At 40.4% G+C, this 18671-nt stretch overlaps 2 protein-coding genes across 11 annotated transcripts in view; one reads left to right on the top strand and one right to left on the bottom strand.

The window, feature by feature from the left end:
• LOC142932588 (NLR family CARD domain-containing protein 3-like) overlaps nt 1–18671 on the top strand; it is a 216297-nt gene that overhangs the window by 186181 nt on the left and 11445 nt on the right. For 2 of the 7 annotated variants that reach the window (XM_076076512.1, XM_076076511.1), the window contains exons 1-6: nt 9498–9671; nt 9908–10001; nt 11104–11150; nt 12846–12927; nt 13003–13161; nt 18400–18522. In XM_076076512.1, the coding sequence (XP_075932627.1) occupies nt 9991–10001; nt 11104–11150; nt 12846–12927; nt 13003–13161; nt 18400–18522 (422 nt within the window). In that variant the 5' untranslated portion in view covers nt 9498–9671; nt 9908–9990. Of the gene's footprint in view, nt 1–9496; nt 9672–9907; nt 10002–11103; nt 11244–12845; nt 12928–13002; nt 13162–18399; nt 18523–18671 lie in introns of those variants that run through there. The other 5 variants (XM_076076513.1, XM_076076508.1, XM_076076507.1 and 2 more) reach the window with 5 other exon arrangements.
• aifm2 (AIF family member 2) overlaps nt 4828–18671 on the bottom strand; it is a 66812-nt gene continuing 52968 nt past the window's right edge. Inside the window, exons 1-11 of one of the 4 annotated variants that reach the window (XM_076076526.1) lie at nt 11817–11832; nt 11406–11466; nt 9508–9674; nt 8459–8635; nt 7868–7983; nt 7556–7675; nt 7388–7480; nt 7051–7159; nt 6734–6886; nt 5861–6061; nt 4828–5657 (exon numbers count right to left, since the gene is read on the bottom strand). In XM_076076526.1, the coding sequence (XP_075932641.1) occupies nt 5506–5657; nt 5861–6061; nt 6734–6886; nt 7051–7159; nt 7388–7480; nt 7556–7675; nt 7868–7983; nt 8459–8633 (1119 nt within the window). In that variant the 5' untranslated portion in view covers nt 8634–8635; nt 9508–9674; nt 11406–11466; nt 11817–11832 and the 3' untranslated portion in view covers nt 4828–5505. Of the gene's footprint in view, nt 5658–5860; nt 6123–6733; nt 6887–7050; nt 7160–7387; nt 7676–7867; nt 7984–8458; nt 8636–9507; nt 9675–11405; nt 11467–11816; nt 11833–18671 lie in introns of those variants that run through there. The other 3 variants (XM_076076523.1, XM_076076527.1, XM_076076524.1) reach the window with 3 other exon arrangements.

The raw sequence follows: 18671 nt of genomic DNA, 5'->3' as shown, positions 1-18671 counted from the left end.
GAAGTTTACTTTATCTAAGTTCTGTTGCTCTTTATGCTACTGTCCACCCAAAGCTTCTTGTCTCCTTCTTCTCCTTTTAGCAAGGTTTTAAAGTTTCCTGTGTTGGATGCTCTTTACTGTAGATTAGCACAATGCTTACTGTGCTCTTCTTAATTCTAGTGGCATTCCACCTGTAATGCAGCCGTTGGGGTTGTTTTAAAAGCACCGGTGCATATTCTCATTGCTTGATAATGAATCTTAGCCAGTTTTTTGAGATATATGCTTGCTGCTGATCCATACACCACACAACCATAATCTAATATAGATCTAATTAATCCACTGTATATGGCTTTCAAAGCAGTTCTATCTGCCCCCCATTCACTTCCCATCAAACAACTCATTATATTTAATACTTTCTTACATTTATCCTCTACTTTTTTAATATGTAGAGCCCATGTGACCCTTTCGTCAAACCACAAACCTAAACATTTTAAGTGTTTTACTCTCTCCAATTCATGATTATGTAGTTTTAGTTTTACTTCACTATCAATTTGTTTCCTTTTAAAGAACATTGTCTTCGTCTTATCTACTGAAAATGTAAAACCTCATCTATACACAGCCACACATGCTTACTGTTCCAATAGAAAGAACCAACGAGACCCGGAAACACTAAACACCACTTCCGGTACACTTCTTCTTTTTCTTTGAGGTTTTATTGGCTGTTGGTTAACATTACCGCCTCCAACTGGTATGCAGTGTGGATCAGGATGTCTAGTACTTACATTTTTTAAATAATAAATCTTAGAGTTAGTCTAAGATACTGGAATATTAATAGAAGTGGAAATATTTTGATAAGACTTCTTGAGTTATTTTTGCAGAATATCTATTACATTAAAATGTACTTTTATCTTGATGAGGTTTAGCTGCCTTCTCTCTTCCTCATATTCTTGACAGTGTACCATGACATGCTCTACTGCTTCCTCCTGCTCACGCTAGTTGTATTGGCCGCTCATAGTGGCGTGTTTCTCAAATGGGGGTACCTGAAGGCACTCCAGGGGGTACGTGAGATTTAAAAAATATATATTTAAAATTAGCATCCATTCAAAAATCCTTTGGAAATAGTTATTTTATAATTATTCAATAAAATATAAACTTTACACGAAAAGAAAGAGGAAAAAACAGTTGGGAAGAAAACAAAAGAATAATTTAGTTCAGCGTGAAAAGCTGCAGATTATTGAGTCTTTTATCTGTTTGACGTCAGACTAATGTGACGCTATCTCTACTATACTAACGCCAATGAAAAGGTGACCAACCTCGCTTCGTAACCGATACCCCAACCTCCACAGTGTGGGTAAGGCACCAGAAGACGGCTTGTTCTGTGACCTTGGTATCAAACGTACCACCACAATCTACACGCCAGACTGGACTTTGGTTGGAATGTACAAAATACAAACCAGTTTTATTTGGTTTTTACAATAAAAAGATTAAAAGGTTACAAAAACAGATAATGCAAAAAGTAAAGAAAATAAAAGATAAAATGTCAAAAACCACAAAAGTTAAGTTCAGCAATCAGCCTCGTCAAAAAGACTCCAAACCAGAAGCCTGAAAAGAATCCTAAAAAAGCCAAGTCCTGATTTCTTTGTTGTCTTCTCCTATTTCTACTTTTTTTACTTGGAGCATCTTTAACCTCCTGGTCCATATATTGATTTATTTTTATTTCAAGGTCACTTATCAAAGTTTGTTCATTTGTTACACAATGATCAAAGTAAAGAATGAATTTAGTTTGTTCAAATCAAAACAACTCTTTACAAGTTTTTTTTCTACAGATGCTGAATTTGATCCAGAAAGACGTTTCGTAGGTTTTTCTTCACACAAACAAATGTTTCAAGATAACAAAGTTCAGTTTTATACACAAAGTCAAACATGTTTCACACCTTCTCTCAGACAACACATCATTTCAGGTCATTACATGGACCTCGCTCAGCTCTTTCAGACATCCATCTGCAACACCACAAGTCCCAGAGAGCTCTCAACCCCCCAGAGTCCAGACCAGCTCAGGTGCCCCTCACCTGCTCCAACTGCATTTACAACCACTGAGAGATCAGGTTGGTACGAACTAACATCAGCTGTGTGTGATCCTGTACACACTGAACTATCTGGTGAGCAGAGAGAAAGTTTCTCGAGCAGGTGGAGACTCTCCCTCTTACAGAGAACACAGAGACACTGAGGAACCAGACCTGGACCAGAACCAGAATCCAGGATAAAGAGGTTCTGTGAATGTGGTGTTGAAGGTGTGGAGGTGGATCAGTGTGTCAGAGGAGACTCTGTAGAAGGACAGAGAGCCAGCAGGACAGTCCACATACACTGCTACTCTACCAGAGGAGGAGGAGGAGGAGGAGGAGGAGGAGGAGGAGGAGGAGGAGGAAATGATGGGTGTTACCGTCTTATTGTGATAAACATAGTAATCCCGATCAGAGCACTCCAGTCTCCAGGACTGATCATTCCTTCCAAACAAACAGTCTTCACTGTCTCCTCTCCTTCTGATTCCTCTGTAACTCACTGATATAGAAACTCCTCCTCTCCACTCGGCCTCCCAGTAACAGCGACCAGTCAGACCAGTTCTACACAGCAGCTGCTCCCAGACATCAAACCTGTCTGGATGATCAGGATATGACTGATCCTCCTTCACACGTGTCACCTTCCTGTTGTTGTCAGACAGTTTGAGTTTTCTGTGTATTGTGTTTATGTCGAATGTGAGTTCACAGGAATCTGATGGAGAGAACAAGACACAATACAGCTGCAGTTATTAATCTATCATGTTTGATGATGACATCAGAGATGTGAATGAGTGATGTCACAGTTTGTAAACACAACATCTGACATATTATCAGCTGATAAAGTAGTTGTGTCTAACATGATATCAACCAGCTGCTTCCACATCCAGCAGTTACACATCAACATGATGATTCATCAGGAGTCTTTGTGTTTGTGTCACCTGATGAATGGAAGTCCAATATTCTCTCTCTTTTTTTGTTGTTGAGATTTTTCAACTCAATCACTTGTTGGAAAACCGCTTTACGGGCTGTCCATCCTCCTTTCTTTGTTGACAAAGAGTTTAATCCAACGGTTAAATCACAACTCACAAATCCGTTTCTTCTCCTTCAGCCATTGAGTGTTAAAAAAACAAAGCTAGGTAAAAAAAAATTAAAATCTACACCAAGCAAAATGCAAAAAAATGTCATAATTTCTTCCATATCTTTCAATTTGAACTCTTACTAATCCGACAAAGCTTCTGCTTAAATTTCGTTTTCCAATAGTCACGTGCTCACCCACTGACCAATCACAGCACACGCTGCACCTCACTGCAGAGCTGCACCTGGAAACTGAGCAGCATGTAATGCTGACGTACTTGTAGGCCAGCTAGCAGGCTCTGGCACGTCAAAGAATACGCCCAACATGTCAAACTAAAGATCTGATTGGTTGAACACTATGACAATCAACAATATCGTCCCCATTCACTTAAACTGCACATGGATGCACTTGTGAGTCTGCAGGCCTCGGGCCTCTCTTCTTACCTAGAGACACAGAGGTGACATCTGATTGGATAAAAGCTCTACTTAAAACAAGCTGCACTGGAAGCAGAGCAACTGAGGAAGACAGTAGCTGTGCAATGAGAAAATAAGATAATGGGAAAAATATTTTTATAAATTATAATACATGGTGTATTTATGAAAAAGTATTAAATTATAAAATAGATATAACTTTGTGATTCTGTTTAGGCCAGCAGAGAAGGCCTTGCAGGCCCTGACGGCCTGCCACTGTATTGGAAGAGTACTGATCCTCACGGTGTGTTGGAGGTCTTTCCATGATATGGGAGCACTGACTGGAAAGGCTGACTTTCTAAGAGCAGAAGTTGTTCACGGGACCTTAAGCATTGGATTGGTTGCATTAGATCCAAAGTTCTGATCCAGATTCATTGTGATGTAAGCTGGTAGTTTACCAATGAGGGCTTTATAGACAAACTAATAATAATGTTTATTACTTTCCTCTGCAGGGAAGTCCTACAAACTTGTCATAGAGGAAGCAGGGATGAGTGCTATAAACACCACCAGTAATAAACCTAAATACAGAATAATAAACAACATCCAAGGGCTTAAGAGTAGAGGCAGAGGCAATCCTTTTCCTTCAAAACATCACTTCTATTTCTATTCAGGAAACTAATCTTTTCTCGTAGTTTATTGACAAGATTGATTTATGACATTTGAATTTGAGTTATTTTTTTTAAATAAACACATTTCTTTATCATCCGGACCAACGACACTTGCTTTTTAAAAAAAAGTGTAACGTTCTGGTGACGTTTCATCAGCCAGCTGCTCCCACTCTGCTCGTACTGGTTCCACTGGTTCCTGATCGGTGAGGCTGCAGCAGGAACTCTTTGAGTCACAGATTCCTCCACATGAAGAGATTCAATGAGTTTCTCACTTTAAAATGAGTCTTTGTCAAATGTGAAAGTTGTGTTTTTTTTTTTACTTTTGGAGGCTCGATTATTTGATGATCTTTCTTTTTGGTGCTTCTGAGGAGTTTCCACTTTTACAGTTGAGAAACCAAATCTATTTATTTATTGATCAGTATTTATTCTGACGTATGATGGCAGCCAATCGGTGGACGGAGAAGTCTCCAAACAGAGACGTTTGGACGCTGGAGACGTTCAGCCGGAGAAGCTGTTTGATTAACGAGCCAAATGAAAGCTGTCTGATGATGATGATGATGATTTTCTGTGTGGACACACAGTTTTTATATTGTTTTTATATTTCTGCTGTTGATGAATGAGATCAGAAGAAAAAGATCTTCAGGGTTAAAATATTTGTATTTATTGTTTTGACATTACATAATAAAGAAGCTGTTTATAAATATGTGCTTCACGTTTTCTTTTAACATTTTTTCAACTGAAACGTGTAAATAACAACGTTTAAATTCTTCATATCCTGTTGGTCCATGTTTAAATAATCTACATTTATTTAGCATTTTGAAATAGCTTAGCATCAGCTCAGAGAAACATTATTAAACATGTTTGTATAAAACAGATTATCAAAAAGCATCTGAAAAATGTTGTTGAATCAGTGAAACTTTAAAGACAAACTCAAATGAAAGAAGCATCTTTGTGTCAAGTTAGGCACAGTTTTTTGAATATCAATTAAATCTTCCACTGGAAGTTAAAGTTCCAGAACATGAATCTAAATAACTGTAACATGCTGAGATCAGCCATCGTTCATTCTACAGTATTTCAACTCCACCGTGAAATAAAGAGAACGTCTGAACACGTTGAGCTGCTCGATGGAAGAGAACGCCTTCGTATCGATGAACTCATCGATCGGCCAAAAATAAAAGAGAAGAAGAAGAAACTATTTGATCTTTTCTGGTTTTGTATGTAAACTGACTGAAGGTCCTCACAAGTATAAGAGCACCAAGAAGAGTGTGTGTGTGTGTGTGTGTGTGTGTGTGTGTGTGTGTGTGTGTGTGTGTGTGTCAGGGTTGCTGCTGTTGCATCTCCCTCCAGCTCTTCCACAGCAGCAGATCTCGACTCTTCGCCAGGGTAACGAGGCAACGAGGCAACTTCAACCCGTTAAACTGACCCACGCCGTCGTCACGACCCATCGCCAGCAACATGGTGACGTTACCTAGCAACCAGCAACAACCGTCAGTCAACCAGCAGCACAGACAACAGCAACCAAACAGGCAACTAAAACCAGAGAGGCAACTAAAAACACAAACGGGCAAATAAAAACACAAACAAGCAACTAAAACACAAACGGCCAACTAAAAACAGACGGGCAACTAAAACCGCAGACGAGCAACTAAACCACAGACAGTGAGTGTGTACCTGTGTGATATGAGGTCAGCTCCTTCCCGCTCAGACTGTTGGCGATGTTGCCCACGGCGACGGCGGCGTGCAGCCCTGCGTGGTACGCCATCTTGGGCTCGTTGACGTCGGCGCAGTCGCCGACAGCGAAGACGTTGGAGAAACCTTGAACCTGCAGGTGATCGTTCACCTTCAGAGCTCCGTTATCAGCCAGACAGCCGGCTGTCGACGGGAACAGACCACTGATCAATACACCGATCGACTACCTGATTGTGATTGGAGGCTGAAAGACAATAATCCCAAAGAGCTGCTTTTATCAGACGTCTCACTCTGATCCGTATTGATGGACAAATTAACACACACTGCCACCTAGTGGCCTTGACATCAAACTGCACTCCACAGACAAATATGAGACTAGAATACTCAAGTACTGTACTTAAGTACACATTCAAGGTACTTGTACTTCACCCTCGTCTTTTCTTTTGATGCCAATTACTTCTACTCCACCACATTTATATTAGAGGAACGTTATTATTATTAGAAGTATGATGTTTAGCTATAAATTAAACTTCCCAATAGTTTAAACAAGTACAGCTGGAACATTAGTGCTTTAATAATATAGAAAAGTAGTTCCTTAATTATCAACAGATTTGTTGATGGTTAAACTCATTTTTCTTTTAAAAACATTTGCTGGATTACAGATGAACAAATGTTAATAATGTTAAAGTATTTTTACTATGTAGTATTAGTGCTTTTTCTGTAACAAAGTATTGTTTTTACTTCTACAGCAGTAACGGTTCTGAATACTTCCTCCACTACTGGTAATCGATGATGCTGCGTATGTGTGTGTGTGTGTGTGTGTGTGTGTGTGTGTGTGTGTGTGTGTGTGCTCACGGAAGCTGGAGCCGTAGGCTGCAGAGTTGACCTTGAGTCCGGTGCAGCAGATGATCAGATCCGAGGTGAGATTTGTTCCTCTCTCAGTGGTCACCACTGAGTTCCTCTGGGTCACATTGAGCTGCAGCTCCGACAGGTTGGACACTTTCTCACCTGAAACACACACAGCAGGTTCAGGATCCCCGGCAGAACCCGGTCCGAACCGAACACCTGGTCTGCGGGTCTGCATCAGGTCCAATGCAGATAGATAGATAGATAGACAGATAGATATATACTTTATTCATCCCCAGTGAGAAATTTGTTAAATTTGTTAATACCCAGCAGCAGCTCCACTCCTTTCTCCAGAAGAACCTCCTTGGCCTGCTGTCTGACGCTGGGCAGCAGCTCCGGGTCAGCCAACGCGATCCTGGAGTGGATCAGAACTACCTGAACAAGAGAGTGCTCTTAAAAACTCTTCTCTACAAGAGTACACACTGTGTACACAGGAAGCAGGAAACAGTAAAGGTGCAAGTACAATGACTGGAAAAAGTAGTAGTACATGTCATACTAATGGCATAACACGTTTATTGTACTTTTTACCAAAGAATGAAGTGTTCCTTCATGTGTTGATGTTGAATGTTTGTGATTATATATATATACTTCGATTGTCGTCACCTTCTTGTCTGGATACTCTGTCTTGATCTCAGCAGCCATCTCCACACCGGTCGACCCTCCTCCAACCACCAACACCGAGTCTGCAGCCTGGACCTGAAGACACACACACACATACAGTGTGGGTGGTGAGGAGCTCCTCTGTCTCTGCAGACCTCTCAGAGTAACTACCTGCTTGATGAAGTCCTCGTACATCTGGACGGCGGTCTGGTACGACGCCACAGTGTTGAACTTCCCGGGGAACGCTCCATCAGTCCCAGTACACAGGATGAGGTGGGAGTACTGGATCTCCTGCAGCACACGGGGGACAAACTGGACTGTAGGGAATCCCGGATATGAGGAGGGTCTGCTGCATTATGGTGAAATATTATATGAATAGTTTTTTTTCTAAGTATGATGTAAAAAAAAAACTTCTACTTGTGTTCACAGTATATACATACATATATATATCCCTCCCTTCCCCTACCTCCCCCCCGTCCTCACCCTCCCTCCCTCCAGGACGACCGTCTGTCTGTCGGTGTCGACTCTCTGAACTCGTCCCTGAACAAAACTGTCTCCAAAGGTCTCGGCGTACGGGATGAAGGTCCTCTGGGCGAAGCCTACAGGGCGTCAAAGGTCACTCTCTGATAATGTCAGAGTGCACTGTTAATATATTTTATATTAATGTGTATGAAAGGTGCAAAATAAATAACATTTATAGTAACAATAAAAACAACAATAAAAGTGATAATCACAATAACAATAAGACGAATACTAATTATAGATCTATTTTGGAAGAATGTTTTTTGAAAAATTGCAAAACAAAATTTTAATTCTAAAAACTTCTAAAAATAATTCTAAATTAAACAAAACAAATAAAGTAAGTGCTCATTTTAAATGTATTGGCAAAATGAACTAAACGTATGACTAAGTATAAAATTCTTATAAAATAAAACCACTTACAACTAAATAAAGAAATTAAACAGAATTCTTATCAAATCAAAAGTAAAACTTAAAAGTAAAACACAAAATAAAGTGATCATAAAAATAAATAAATATATTAAATTATCATAGACAACAAAGTAAAAGTTGTACCTGGTTGTACAGACGCTCTGAGCGCCGCCACGTTGTGATGAAAAGCGTCTCTCATGTCGATCAGAGTGAAGTTTAGTCCTCCAGATTTCAGCTGCTGAGACGCCGCGATGCCCCCGAATCCACCGCCAACTACCACAACATGGACGCCCTCCACTGACGAGGCCTGACCCCCCATCTCTGTGTGCACACACACACACACACACACACACACACACACACACACACACACACACACACACACACACACACACACACACACACACAGTCATTCAATAATAAATGTAATAAATAAGATTATTAAAATATCACCAGCTCCATCAATCACTTCAATCGACCTGCTGGTGAAAGTGTCTCCTTCCACACTTATCTAAATGTGTTTCCTTTATAATAATGAGAGTAGAAAAGATATGGTGGAAAGCAATTATATATCTATATATAGAGATATAATATATATATATCTCTATTTATAATATTTATATAAATATTATATAGAATATATATATATACATACAGTATATATAAAATATACATATATATATATATATATGTATATTTATATATGTATGAGTACTATCAGCCTACGTTTAAAGTAAAAGTGTTGTTTAAGACTTTAAGTGCAGAAGTACTATGAGCAAAATGTACTACCTAAGGTAGAAGTATTATGTATTTACTCATTCCTTTCAGTGTGATACATATAAATCACACACACACACGTATGCATATAGATGCAAAAATGTATATATATAGTATATATCAGACTACATCACACTGAAGGAATCGTCCTGTATGATGAACTACTACCTGATAATACTTCTGTATACTTTTATGTGAAACATGCAGTACTTTTCTTCGTACTGCAGTAAACTCTAGTACTGTTCATTGTACTGCAGTTTACTGTAGTACTTTTCATTGCACAGCAGTACACTGTAGTATTCCGGAAGTAAAGAGTTTTCGTTGCCTCATCGTGTTGCTGTTGCTTCACACTCACAGCGTCAATCAGCGTCTCTGTCAGTCACGTGTCTCACAACACAAACAGGAAGTGATCTCACCTGCAGCAGGTAGAAATGTTTGATGATTGAATCTCTGCTGGTTTATCTAATCTGTCCTCCTGGTTCTCTACTTCTTGTTTCCTGCTCCTCTGGACGCCACTCTGACGACACCAGCTCTCCACCAATCACAGCTCCTCAGGGGCGGGCTCTTGTGGTGCCTTCAGGTGCTGTAGGATATATATCGATATACAAATATAAAAATTGTCATTAGGTGCACAAACGGAAAATATAGATTTTCTTTGTGTGCACCTAATGATTATTTCTTTATCGCTTAATCTAATGATTGTTAAGTAATCAATTATGTAATTATCATATTTGTATGTCCTGATTTATATCATATGTAATTAGTAATTTACCCAAAATAAATATTAAAACTTGTCTGATTAATATTTCAACATTGCGCATTATCTGACCATAAACTCCAGACCCTCCAGATGATGAAGGTCTTCATCACCAAGAGAAGAACATTTATCTGGATGCACCATGTTCAGCAGGTACTTTGTGACTTCTGGAGAAATCAAGAGATTGTTGATCAAATATCACTGCAAAGTAGCACATTGTATTTTGTATTTAAATAGTGAACAGCAGCTTTGGTAAGTGAAGTGCTTTTGTTGTTTTACATCTACTGTGTTAATTTGTCTATGGTGTCGTTTTCATGATATGGTTAATATTGTTGTGAATAATATTTTAATGGAACCTGCTCTTCAGTGTGCGGCGGAATACGTGTTTTAGTGTCGCAGTGTTGCTGGATTGATTTGTCATGCTTTGTTGTCATATTATATGGTTCTTGTGAGTTTGTTCTTGTCATTGTGTTAATTACATTGATTTTGATTATAAGCATCCCGTCATGCGAGTATTCATGTACCTGCAGTCTGCAGCTGGTGTATTTGTAGGTGTTGAGCTTCATGTAACATTTTATTTCACTTGTCAAATGTTGCAGTCTTATGTGAATATGCGGCTTTTACACAAAACAAATAACCCGTAGCTGTGACGTCATAATGAGATTATCAGGAGGTGGTTCAACTGTAGTAGGACAGCGCTGAAGGCCCAGGTATAAAACACACGGCCCGCCACTGCTGTCTCCTTAAAAACACTTAAATAGCAGGTTCATTAGTATTATGGAGATGTGTTCCCTTATAGGGGGGGGGGGGGGGGGGGGGCTTGAATACAGAGTGTTGGGCTTCACCCAGACTCCAATGAAAACAGAATACCTTTCTATCTCAAACATTTGTTTATTTTGATTATATTGTGTATAAAATATATATTTACTGATATTTTGTGAACTTTGAAGTTTAAGATTTCTACTCAGGAAAATGTAATCTTAAATTGAGCTCCGAAACACAATTTGTGAAAAACGTCTGTTTAAATAATGAGTTGTGTATTTGTGATTATAATTATTATAATATATATATATATATATATATATATATATATATATATATATATATATATATATATATATATATATATATATCATAATAGCATTACAGGATTGATAAGGTTGATATTGTTTGATATGAATTTCAATACAAAGCAACATGTGGAACTGGTTCCGGTGTCCTCGTGACGGCCCCTCTCTTCCTGTTTCTACTTTAGTTTCACTTCTGGAGCTCGTGGTGTCGCAGCTTCTTCTGCTTCTAAAGGTTAGTGAGCGACTCTTTTCACTGAGGGACTCTTGGAGGACTCTTTGTTCTGGTAGCGAACACAAGGTGTTATGAATCTGAATATTATTTGAGGTATGTGTATTTCCTCATTTGAACATATGCAAACATTAAGTGTGTATTTTATGCTCTGTTTTATAAATGAGACCCCTGAACAGTAATTTAAGAGCCTATTATTTGAACTCAGTACTATTTAAACTACAATCAGATATAATATGAAGTACTTTTACCGTGTACCTTTTGAACAATCTAATGTCAAAGTTCCTTCCAGAGACCAAGATTCAGCCATTTTGTCTAACTTTGATGAGAGATAAAAAAAAAAAACAGCAGTTCATAAATAGTTCATAAATAGTTTATGAACTTTTTATTTTTGGATAATACTTTACAGACTACATGCTATATTTACTCAACTTCTGTAGGTCTACTAAAGTACATTTTTGTGTTTTTTGTATTTTAGCTTATAATTTACATTTGATGGTAGTTTATAATTCTACTCCTGCACATTTTTTTAAACTAAATAAATGTTTTACTCCAAATGTATTTGATAACTTCAGTTACTATAGAGTTTGAAGATCAGTAATATAAAACACTAATATTATGATGTGTGAATATTGATGACGCTACCCAGCAGTATATAAACAGGCCTACCGGAAGTGAAATGATCTCCACCATATTCTGTTCCACGGAAGTTCGTAATCTAGAACTCACGCGACCCTTTACTTTGAAATCCGGACCGGAAGTACTCCTTGGAGGGATGTGCGGTAGCTTTAGAGCGGACGATGACGTAATACTGTACATATGAAACTTCACTTTGATTAGAACCAGAAGACAGAGAGGAGGAGCTATTGTTCTTTTAATGTTTATTATTATGATCATGATTATTATTCTCATTATTCATACTATTGTTATTATTATAATAATTATGATTATTTTTTATCATAATTATTATTACTATCATTATTATGATGATTATTATGATTATTATTATTATTCTCGTATGTGTTTGAGCTCTACATCGAGGTTCTTGGGCTCCTGGTCAGCTCTTAAACATGAGTCAGTCATGGTGTAAACATCCGTCTGATTTGGAGGTCTAGGTCCGGTACTAGAAACTGGCTCCATAGCACCCCCTTCTCACAACATGGGCTCTCACCTGTATGAAGTTTGGGCCCAATCCCAGAGTCCCCCTAAGACCTTAAACCCCGAACCCTCAGGGACTCACTGAGGTCACCTGGTAGATGTTTGAGTGTGAGAGACTGTGAGGGCTTCAACATATCACGTTACCATAAATTTAGTTATATGATGTGGTTTTAATGATTCACAGTTTCACCTAGATGTACAACATTTGGTCGACACACGTATCACATGTAGATTTTTAAAAATGTCTCTTGGAAACAGAGGAACATTTCAAATGTTGAAGAGCTTTTCAAAGTCAGTCAAATAGAAGTGAAAAGTGACGTCATCCCCAAAGAAAGGCCAATAAAAAGCCACATGAAGTGTCTTCCTCTAGTCTTCAAACAAGCCAACAGACTAAAGAGCATTGTGAACGTCATTTCTTAGCGATGACTGCAGCTCAAAGTGACAACATGGAAACTGTCCCATGAGTGTCTTTAGTATTGAGGTGAATGAGCTGTGTGTGTTTGTCATGATGAAGAGAAATAATGTTGTGTTTGTGTGAAGGTGTGGACTCTGCTATGAATCAGTGTGAGGACAGAGAGGAGGGAGTCCCTCCCTCTAAAACCAGCCAGACCAAAGCTCAGAGGTGAGATGACCATCTCTAACTGTCCATGACTCAAAGTCTTTCATTCACTGACTCTGTTTCTACACATGTGACCAGGATCCATCAGGGACCACACTGTCCTGGACCTGGACCTGGACCTAAACCGAAACTTAAACCTAAACCTAAACCTGAACCCAGCTGTGTGTCCATGAAGAGTGACGGGTCTATGGATCGTCCTATTGTGTTCAAAGATGGACGCCACTCTGTTGATCAAAGGTGAGGATTTCAAACTGATGATGAAAACAAAGTGATGATGATGAAGATGACGATGATGATGATAATGATGATGATGAGGTCAGAAGGACACTCTGTGGGGTTAATGTGTGTTGAATGAAGCACAAAGTCAGCTCCATTGAAGCGTCTGCAGCCGGACTCACAGCACAGTGAAATGAATGAGATGCACAAATGATTAAAGGACAGAAGAGAAGCCAGTGGTTCATCCTCTGGAGACTGTTGAGAGAGAGAGGATGAGTTCCACCTCATCTGGTCCTTCAACACTGTGTAAGTCTCATCAAGTCTCTCTCTTTACTGAGAGGTCAAACGGAGGCTTTCTTCACATTTACTGCCTGGTCGCTATGATAAAGTCTGTGGTCAGCTGGGTCATTGAGTGATCTGTCACAAGGTCTGGAAGAACACATCACATCCAGAAGTTTACATTACATTCCCCACTTTAAGCATTTGATGCTCACAAATCAATCCTGAAACCAGGAATGAGATATAAATTATTAGAGAGAAAAGAATCATCACTTGTGTTTATCATTAGCTGAACCATTATTACTGTCATATATGAAGAATTAGAGGCATCATTGTGTGATTACAGCAAAGCATGAAATAAGGAACAATAGAGCTCAATGACATCTTCATTGTAATGGGGAGGGGTCTTCTCTGGGGGGTCATTTAGTGATGTCATTCTCTGACAGCTGACTTGATCAAAGAGCTAATCATAGCTTTAGCATGAGGGATCACACAACATTTCAAGGCTGCAAACAACAAGACAGGTTAACAAAGGGGGTCAAGAGTTTCCTCAATGTGGCTTTCCATCTGCCTGCTGTCAGCCAGGACCACCAGCCCTGTCCTCCAGGGGTCTCAGAATCCTTGCTTTTTTTTCTTTGTGCAGCAGATTTAAGGTGTGAAACAACGTGAGTCATGTTACCTGAAATGTCCTGAATGTAGGTGCAGCAGTCCGTTGCAATGACTCCTTGGCTGGCGTAACTGCTACTTGGACTGCTGTGGTGTTGATCTTGGTTTCATTGAGTAATGTCATGTCGTAGTGGTGGGATGATGAATAAAGCGGGCAGGAATATGCTGCAGGTTCCTCTCCACCTGCCGCCCCTCCGGTGCCACGGTTGGTTCAATGGCGTCATCCTATCAGCAGTGTGACCTCAGCTCACCCCCTTAATCAATGTGCTGCCTCTTGGTGAGTTTGAGAAACATGTGGTCCGAATGACAATCAACACCCGTCTCTCCCTGCAAACACAAGGTGGGGAAAGCTCTGGCTCCCTTCAGTTGATGTACGATTGATGAGGCGTCGTTGGTGGGCTCAGGAACTCGTTTGCAGTGGCTGTTGTGGATCCTAGTTGCTCTTTCTGCCACCTTTACTGCCGTCTCCGTGGTGAGGAGGATCTGGTTGGGTCCGTTCCACCTGCATGCTCTCCAGATCTTTCTCCTCAGGTCTAATTACTACGATCCAATCAGCTGGCTCCCGGTCGTGTAGTTTCTTTTCTGTGGCTCTTTGTAGCTCTTCTTTTACCTGTTTGTGGATATCAGGGAGCACAGAGGACAAAGGCCAAACTCATGTGCCACACCCCATGCATATGTACTGTCAGTATAGATGTTCACTGTTTTATCTTGAGCAAGTTTGCATGCTTCTGTCAATGCAACCTCATCTGCTGCCTGTACAAAGTCCTTTGATGGGAGTGGTTCAGCCATGATTGTTTCATGTGTTGTTGTGATGCAGAACCTGTCAGATTTTGATCAGTTACTGGGTCTTTTGAGGCTGAACCGTCCACAAACACTTCCAAATCTGCATTGGTCAAAGGTGTGTCTAACAAGTGTGGCCTGGGGGAACAAGCTTCGGTTATTTCTGCCACACAATCATGCTGCTGTCCATCAGCTGCTGTTGGGAGGAGAGTTGCAGCGTTAACAACAGTGTATCTTTTTACAGGGATGTTTGGGATTTCAAGCAGGACAGTGTTAAACCTGAACCACCTGGCCGTTGACAGGTTTTTGTTCTAGCATGTGGAACCAACAGGTTAGGTCAGCAGAACCTACAAGGTCACATGATGACATCACAGTCTTCTCAGCATCTGCTACAGTTCTGAGACAGGCTGGAAGTCCTGCTGCTACAGAGTCAGGTTTTCATGGTCCTGGATGAATACTGAAGTCCTGTATCCGCCCCGTCCGTCAACAGTCTGTGAAATGTCTGGTGCAGTCTGGAAGGCCCAGTGTTGGAGGAGACTTTAGAGCCATCTTCAAATCAGCTGATGCTTTTTTCTGCTTCTGGTGTCCATGCAACTTTGTCTATTGCAGTGAGGCCTTTCCCATGAGCGGGTGCTGCTAATTGTTCCTCAGTTTCAGCATCATTTGGAATCCACTGTAGACAACAGGACGTCTCTGTCAAAAAACTCATGACCTGTTTCTTTGCTTCGGGCTTTGGGATGGTTTGGATGGCTTCTATTGGTTTGGGGGAGAGGGTTTTGTCCTCTGCTGTGATCATGTGCCCCAGAAGGGTGACTTTTTCAGAAACAAACTGCAGTCTAGATACTTGTGGTGGAAAAAAATATTGTTAACCTCCCTGTGAGAAATAACTGAGATGAGAAAACTCTTAAATATAACAAACATTTATTGAACAGACACTTGTAATAATTCAGCTGAATGGATAGAGCTCTTTCCCCACAGATGGTTCAGAGGTCTAACAATAAGGAATAGTTTAACAGAGTATATATGCACATTATCTCGTCGTCCCCCCCCCCCCCCTCACAGATGTCCTCCTCCTCCTCTGCCTACTGATGCATCCACCAAGGCCAGGTTCCGGCCTTGGTATTGTTTTCGTGGGAAGAGGGTTAAGTGGTGAGATCAGGATGACACTACAGCAAGCCAGAAATGTTAAAATACCTTCGATATGATAGTATTTATTATTAGGTTTTAAATGAGTGTGGTTGGCCTCGTCTGCATATATGCTGGTTTAAGCGATACAAGTTATAACTAAAAGAACAATAGGATTCATTTCCACAACAATTCCCCCTTTGGCCATTCCTATGGCCATTAAAGTATTTACAATTTATCGAAACATCAACACATATTACCCAGAATGGTTTTCATATGCACATTATTAATCGATCAGGTTAAAGCATTATCTGGTTTTGTGAGTTCTAAGCAACTCCATGTTGTAGCTAGCTAGAGAATGTTAACATCAACATGGCAAAATAAATCTCCTGAGATGAGGTGAACCACAGACATCGGACCTCCATCTCTGTTGAACTGTATAATGAGACAACATGTCAGTGAGCTTCATAATAAACAATAATCAATCAACTTAAACAATTTGTAAGAAATTCTGTCATCTAAGTCTGTAATAAACATCCAGAATCACCTGTCAATTCAATTCATTTCTTTATCAAGTAAAATAAATGGAAGCACTAGCTGATTTGTGAGATTATATTTCTAAAGCAGCAAGCTGTAATAAACATAAGTATTACACAGAAATGTCTCCTTATCTAAGGGAGGAAAAGAGTCGGCCATTGGAAACAAGTCAGATGAGACCCGATCGGCCTGGGGAAGATTCACATATTGGGAAACACTCTTTGTTATGGATTTTCAATCAGCTTTCTAGAACATGGAATGATGCAACAACCACATAGGGCAACAACAGTTACACAAACAACTATGATAACGCCAATTCAAGCCAAAATAGCACCCCATCGGCCAAATAAGTTTACAAACCACTTTTCTGTCCACGCATCCACACCAGCATTGTCCTTGAGTTCCTCAGCCATGGTTTTGAGTTTAGAGAGGGCTTTGGTGTATGAGCCATCTGGAGCTGTGTTGTTTGGAATGAAAGTACAACAGGAGTCCCCGAACATAACACAAACCCTCCTTTTTCAGCCAACATGTGTAGGGCATCCTGTTCTGCCATACCGTCTGGGTCGTAGCGTGGATCTGCTCACCCAGGGCCTGCAGAGCATCTCTAGTATAGTTAACAAATCACTGTTGATTAAAATAGATATAATTTATCCAAGCTACATGCTTGTTGATTGTTACCAGGTAGAAAATAGATTCAAAGCCAGCTGCTATATCATTTCGGGCTTTTGAATTCTGAGACAAATTGTTAGAAAACAAAAAAGGCTTCTATAAGAGCCACAAATTCTGCAGCTTGAGCAGAAAAGTGGGATGCCAACTTACCGCTGCAGAGTGCCATGTGATGAGACTACAGCAAACCCAGCCAACCCTTCTCCTGTCTCCTGTGGGATGCCGAACCGTCCACAAACAGCTCTAAATCAGCATTTGGCAGAGGGGACTCTGTGAGGTCAGGTCTTGGTGTGGAGACCTGTTCAGGAGAAACAGTTATGTGGCTCTCCATCTGCTGCCGTAGGGAAAAGAGGGGCAGGATTAAGGGTAGTACATCTTTTCACAGTAATGTTAGGCAAATCGAATAAGGTTGTGTGATAGCGCAGCAAACACTGTGCAGAAAGGTGAGATGTTTTCTGAGTATGCAGGATATGTGAAACTGCATGTGAAATGATGTGTGAGCTCACCATAACCCACAATGTCACGTGATGCCACTACTGCTTTCTCTGCAGCAGCTATAGCACGCAGACACAGAGGAAGGCCAGCTGCTGCAGGGTCTAGTCTAGTAGGGAAATATGCAACAGGTCCCTGTTTCCCCCCATGTTCCTGAGTCAAAACTGATGTCATGTAACCGTCTCTTTGGTCAAAGTATTGTGTGAACGGTGTGTCAAGTTTAGGTAGTCCAAGAGTCAGAGCTGACAGTGAAGCCCATGCTGAGTGTATCTTTATGTTGACCTTGTCTGTTCCATTTGTCTTCAAATTCTCCGTCTGCTCCTAAAGAGAGATGTGTGTCGTGCAGTGTAAGCTCTGTGGTGTCATGATATCAGTGTGAGATTGTGGAGAGTGCTTTGGCTTCCTGTATCACTGTGTTGCTGACAGAGTTGAGTGCAGAGTATTGGAGCTTCCACTGATGAGCTCATATCAGGCTCTCCTTGTTGAACTTAACAAACCAGTTTGTTTTGGGAATTCTGGTCACAACTTTGCCCTGTGATGTGGATATCAGAATAATTATAATTTAACACTAAAAAGCAGATTTACAGGGCAGTGTTTGGACAGCGTGTGTGTGTGTGTGTGTGTGTGTCTCGGTTAACACGACCTCTGTACAGTAGGTTTATTAAATCAGACAAGTTTTGTCTCAGTGCAGAATGTATCTGGTGTTTCTATCAGGAGGAAGCTGGAAGGACCTGTACCTGGATCTGGACCTGAACCCAGCTGTGTGTCAATGAAGAGTGACCGGTCTATGGATCTTCCTTTAGTCTTCAAAGATGGACGCCACTCTGTTGATCAAAGGTGACGATTTCAAACTGATGATGAAAACAAAGTGATGATGATGAGGATGATGATGAATGATGATGTGTTTCTATCAGACTCTCTGTTGTGAGATCTCCAGGTTTTAAACCTTTACTGACTCAGATGAAGTTCTCTGAGCACCAACACTC

Source organism: Anarhichas minor, unplaced genomic scaffold, assembly GCF_050575085.1.
Source record: "Anarhichas minor isolate MPS153535 unplaced genomic scaffold, ASM5057508v1 ptg000058l, whole genome shotgun sequence".
Classification (NCBI taxonomy): Eukaryota; Metazoa; Chordata; class Actinopteri; order Perciformes; family Anarhichadidae; genus Anarhichas; species Anarhichas minor.
Note: the sequence above shows the minus strand (reverse complement) of the source record. Positions and strands in the feature narration are given on the sequence as shown.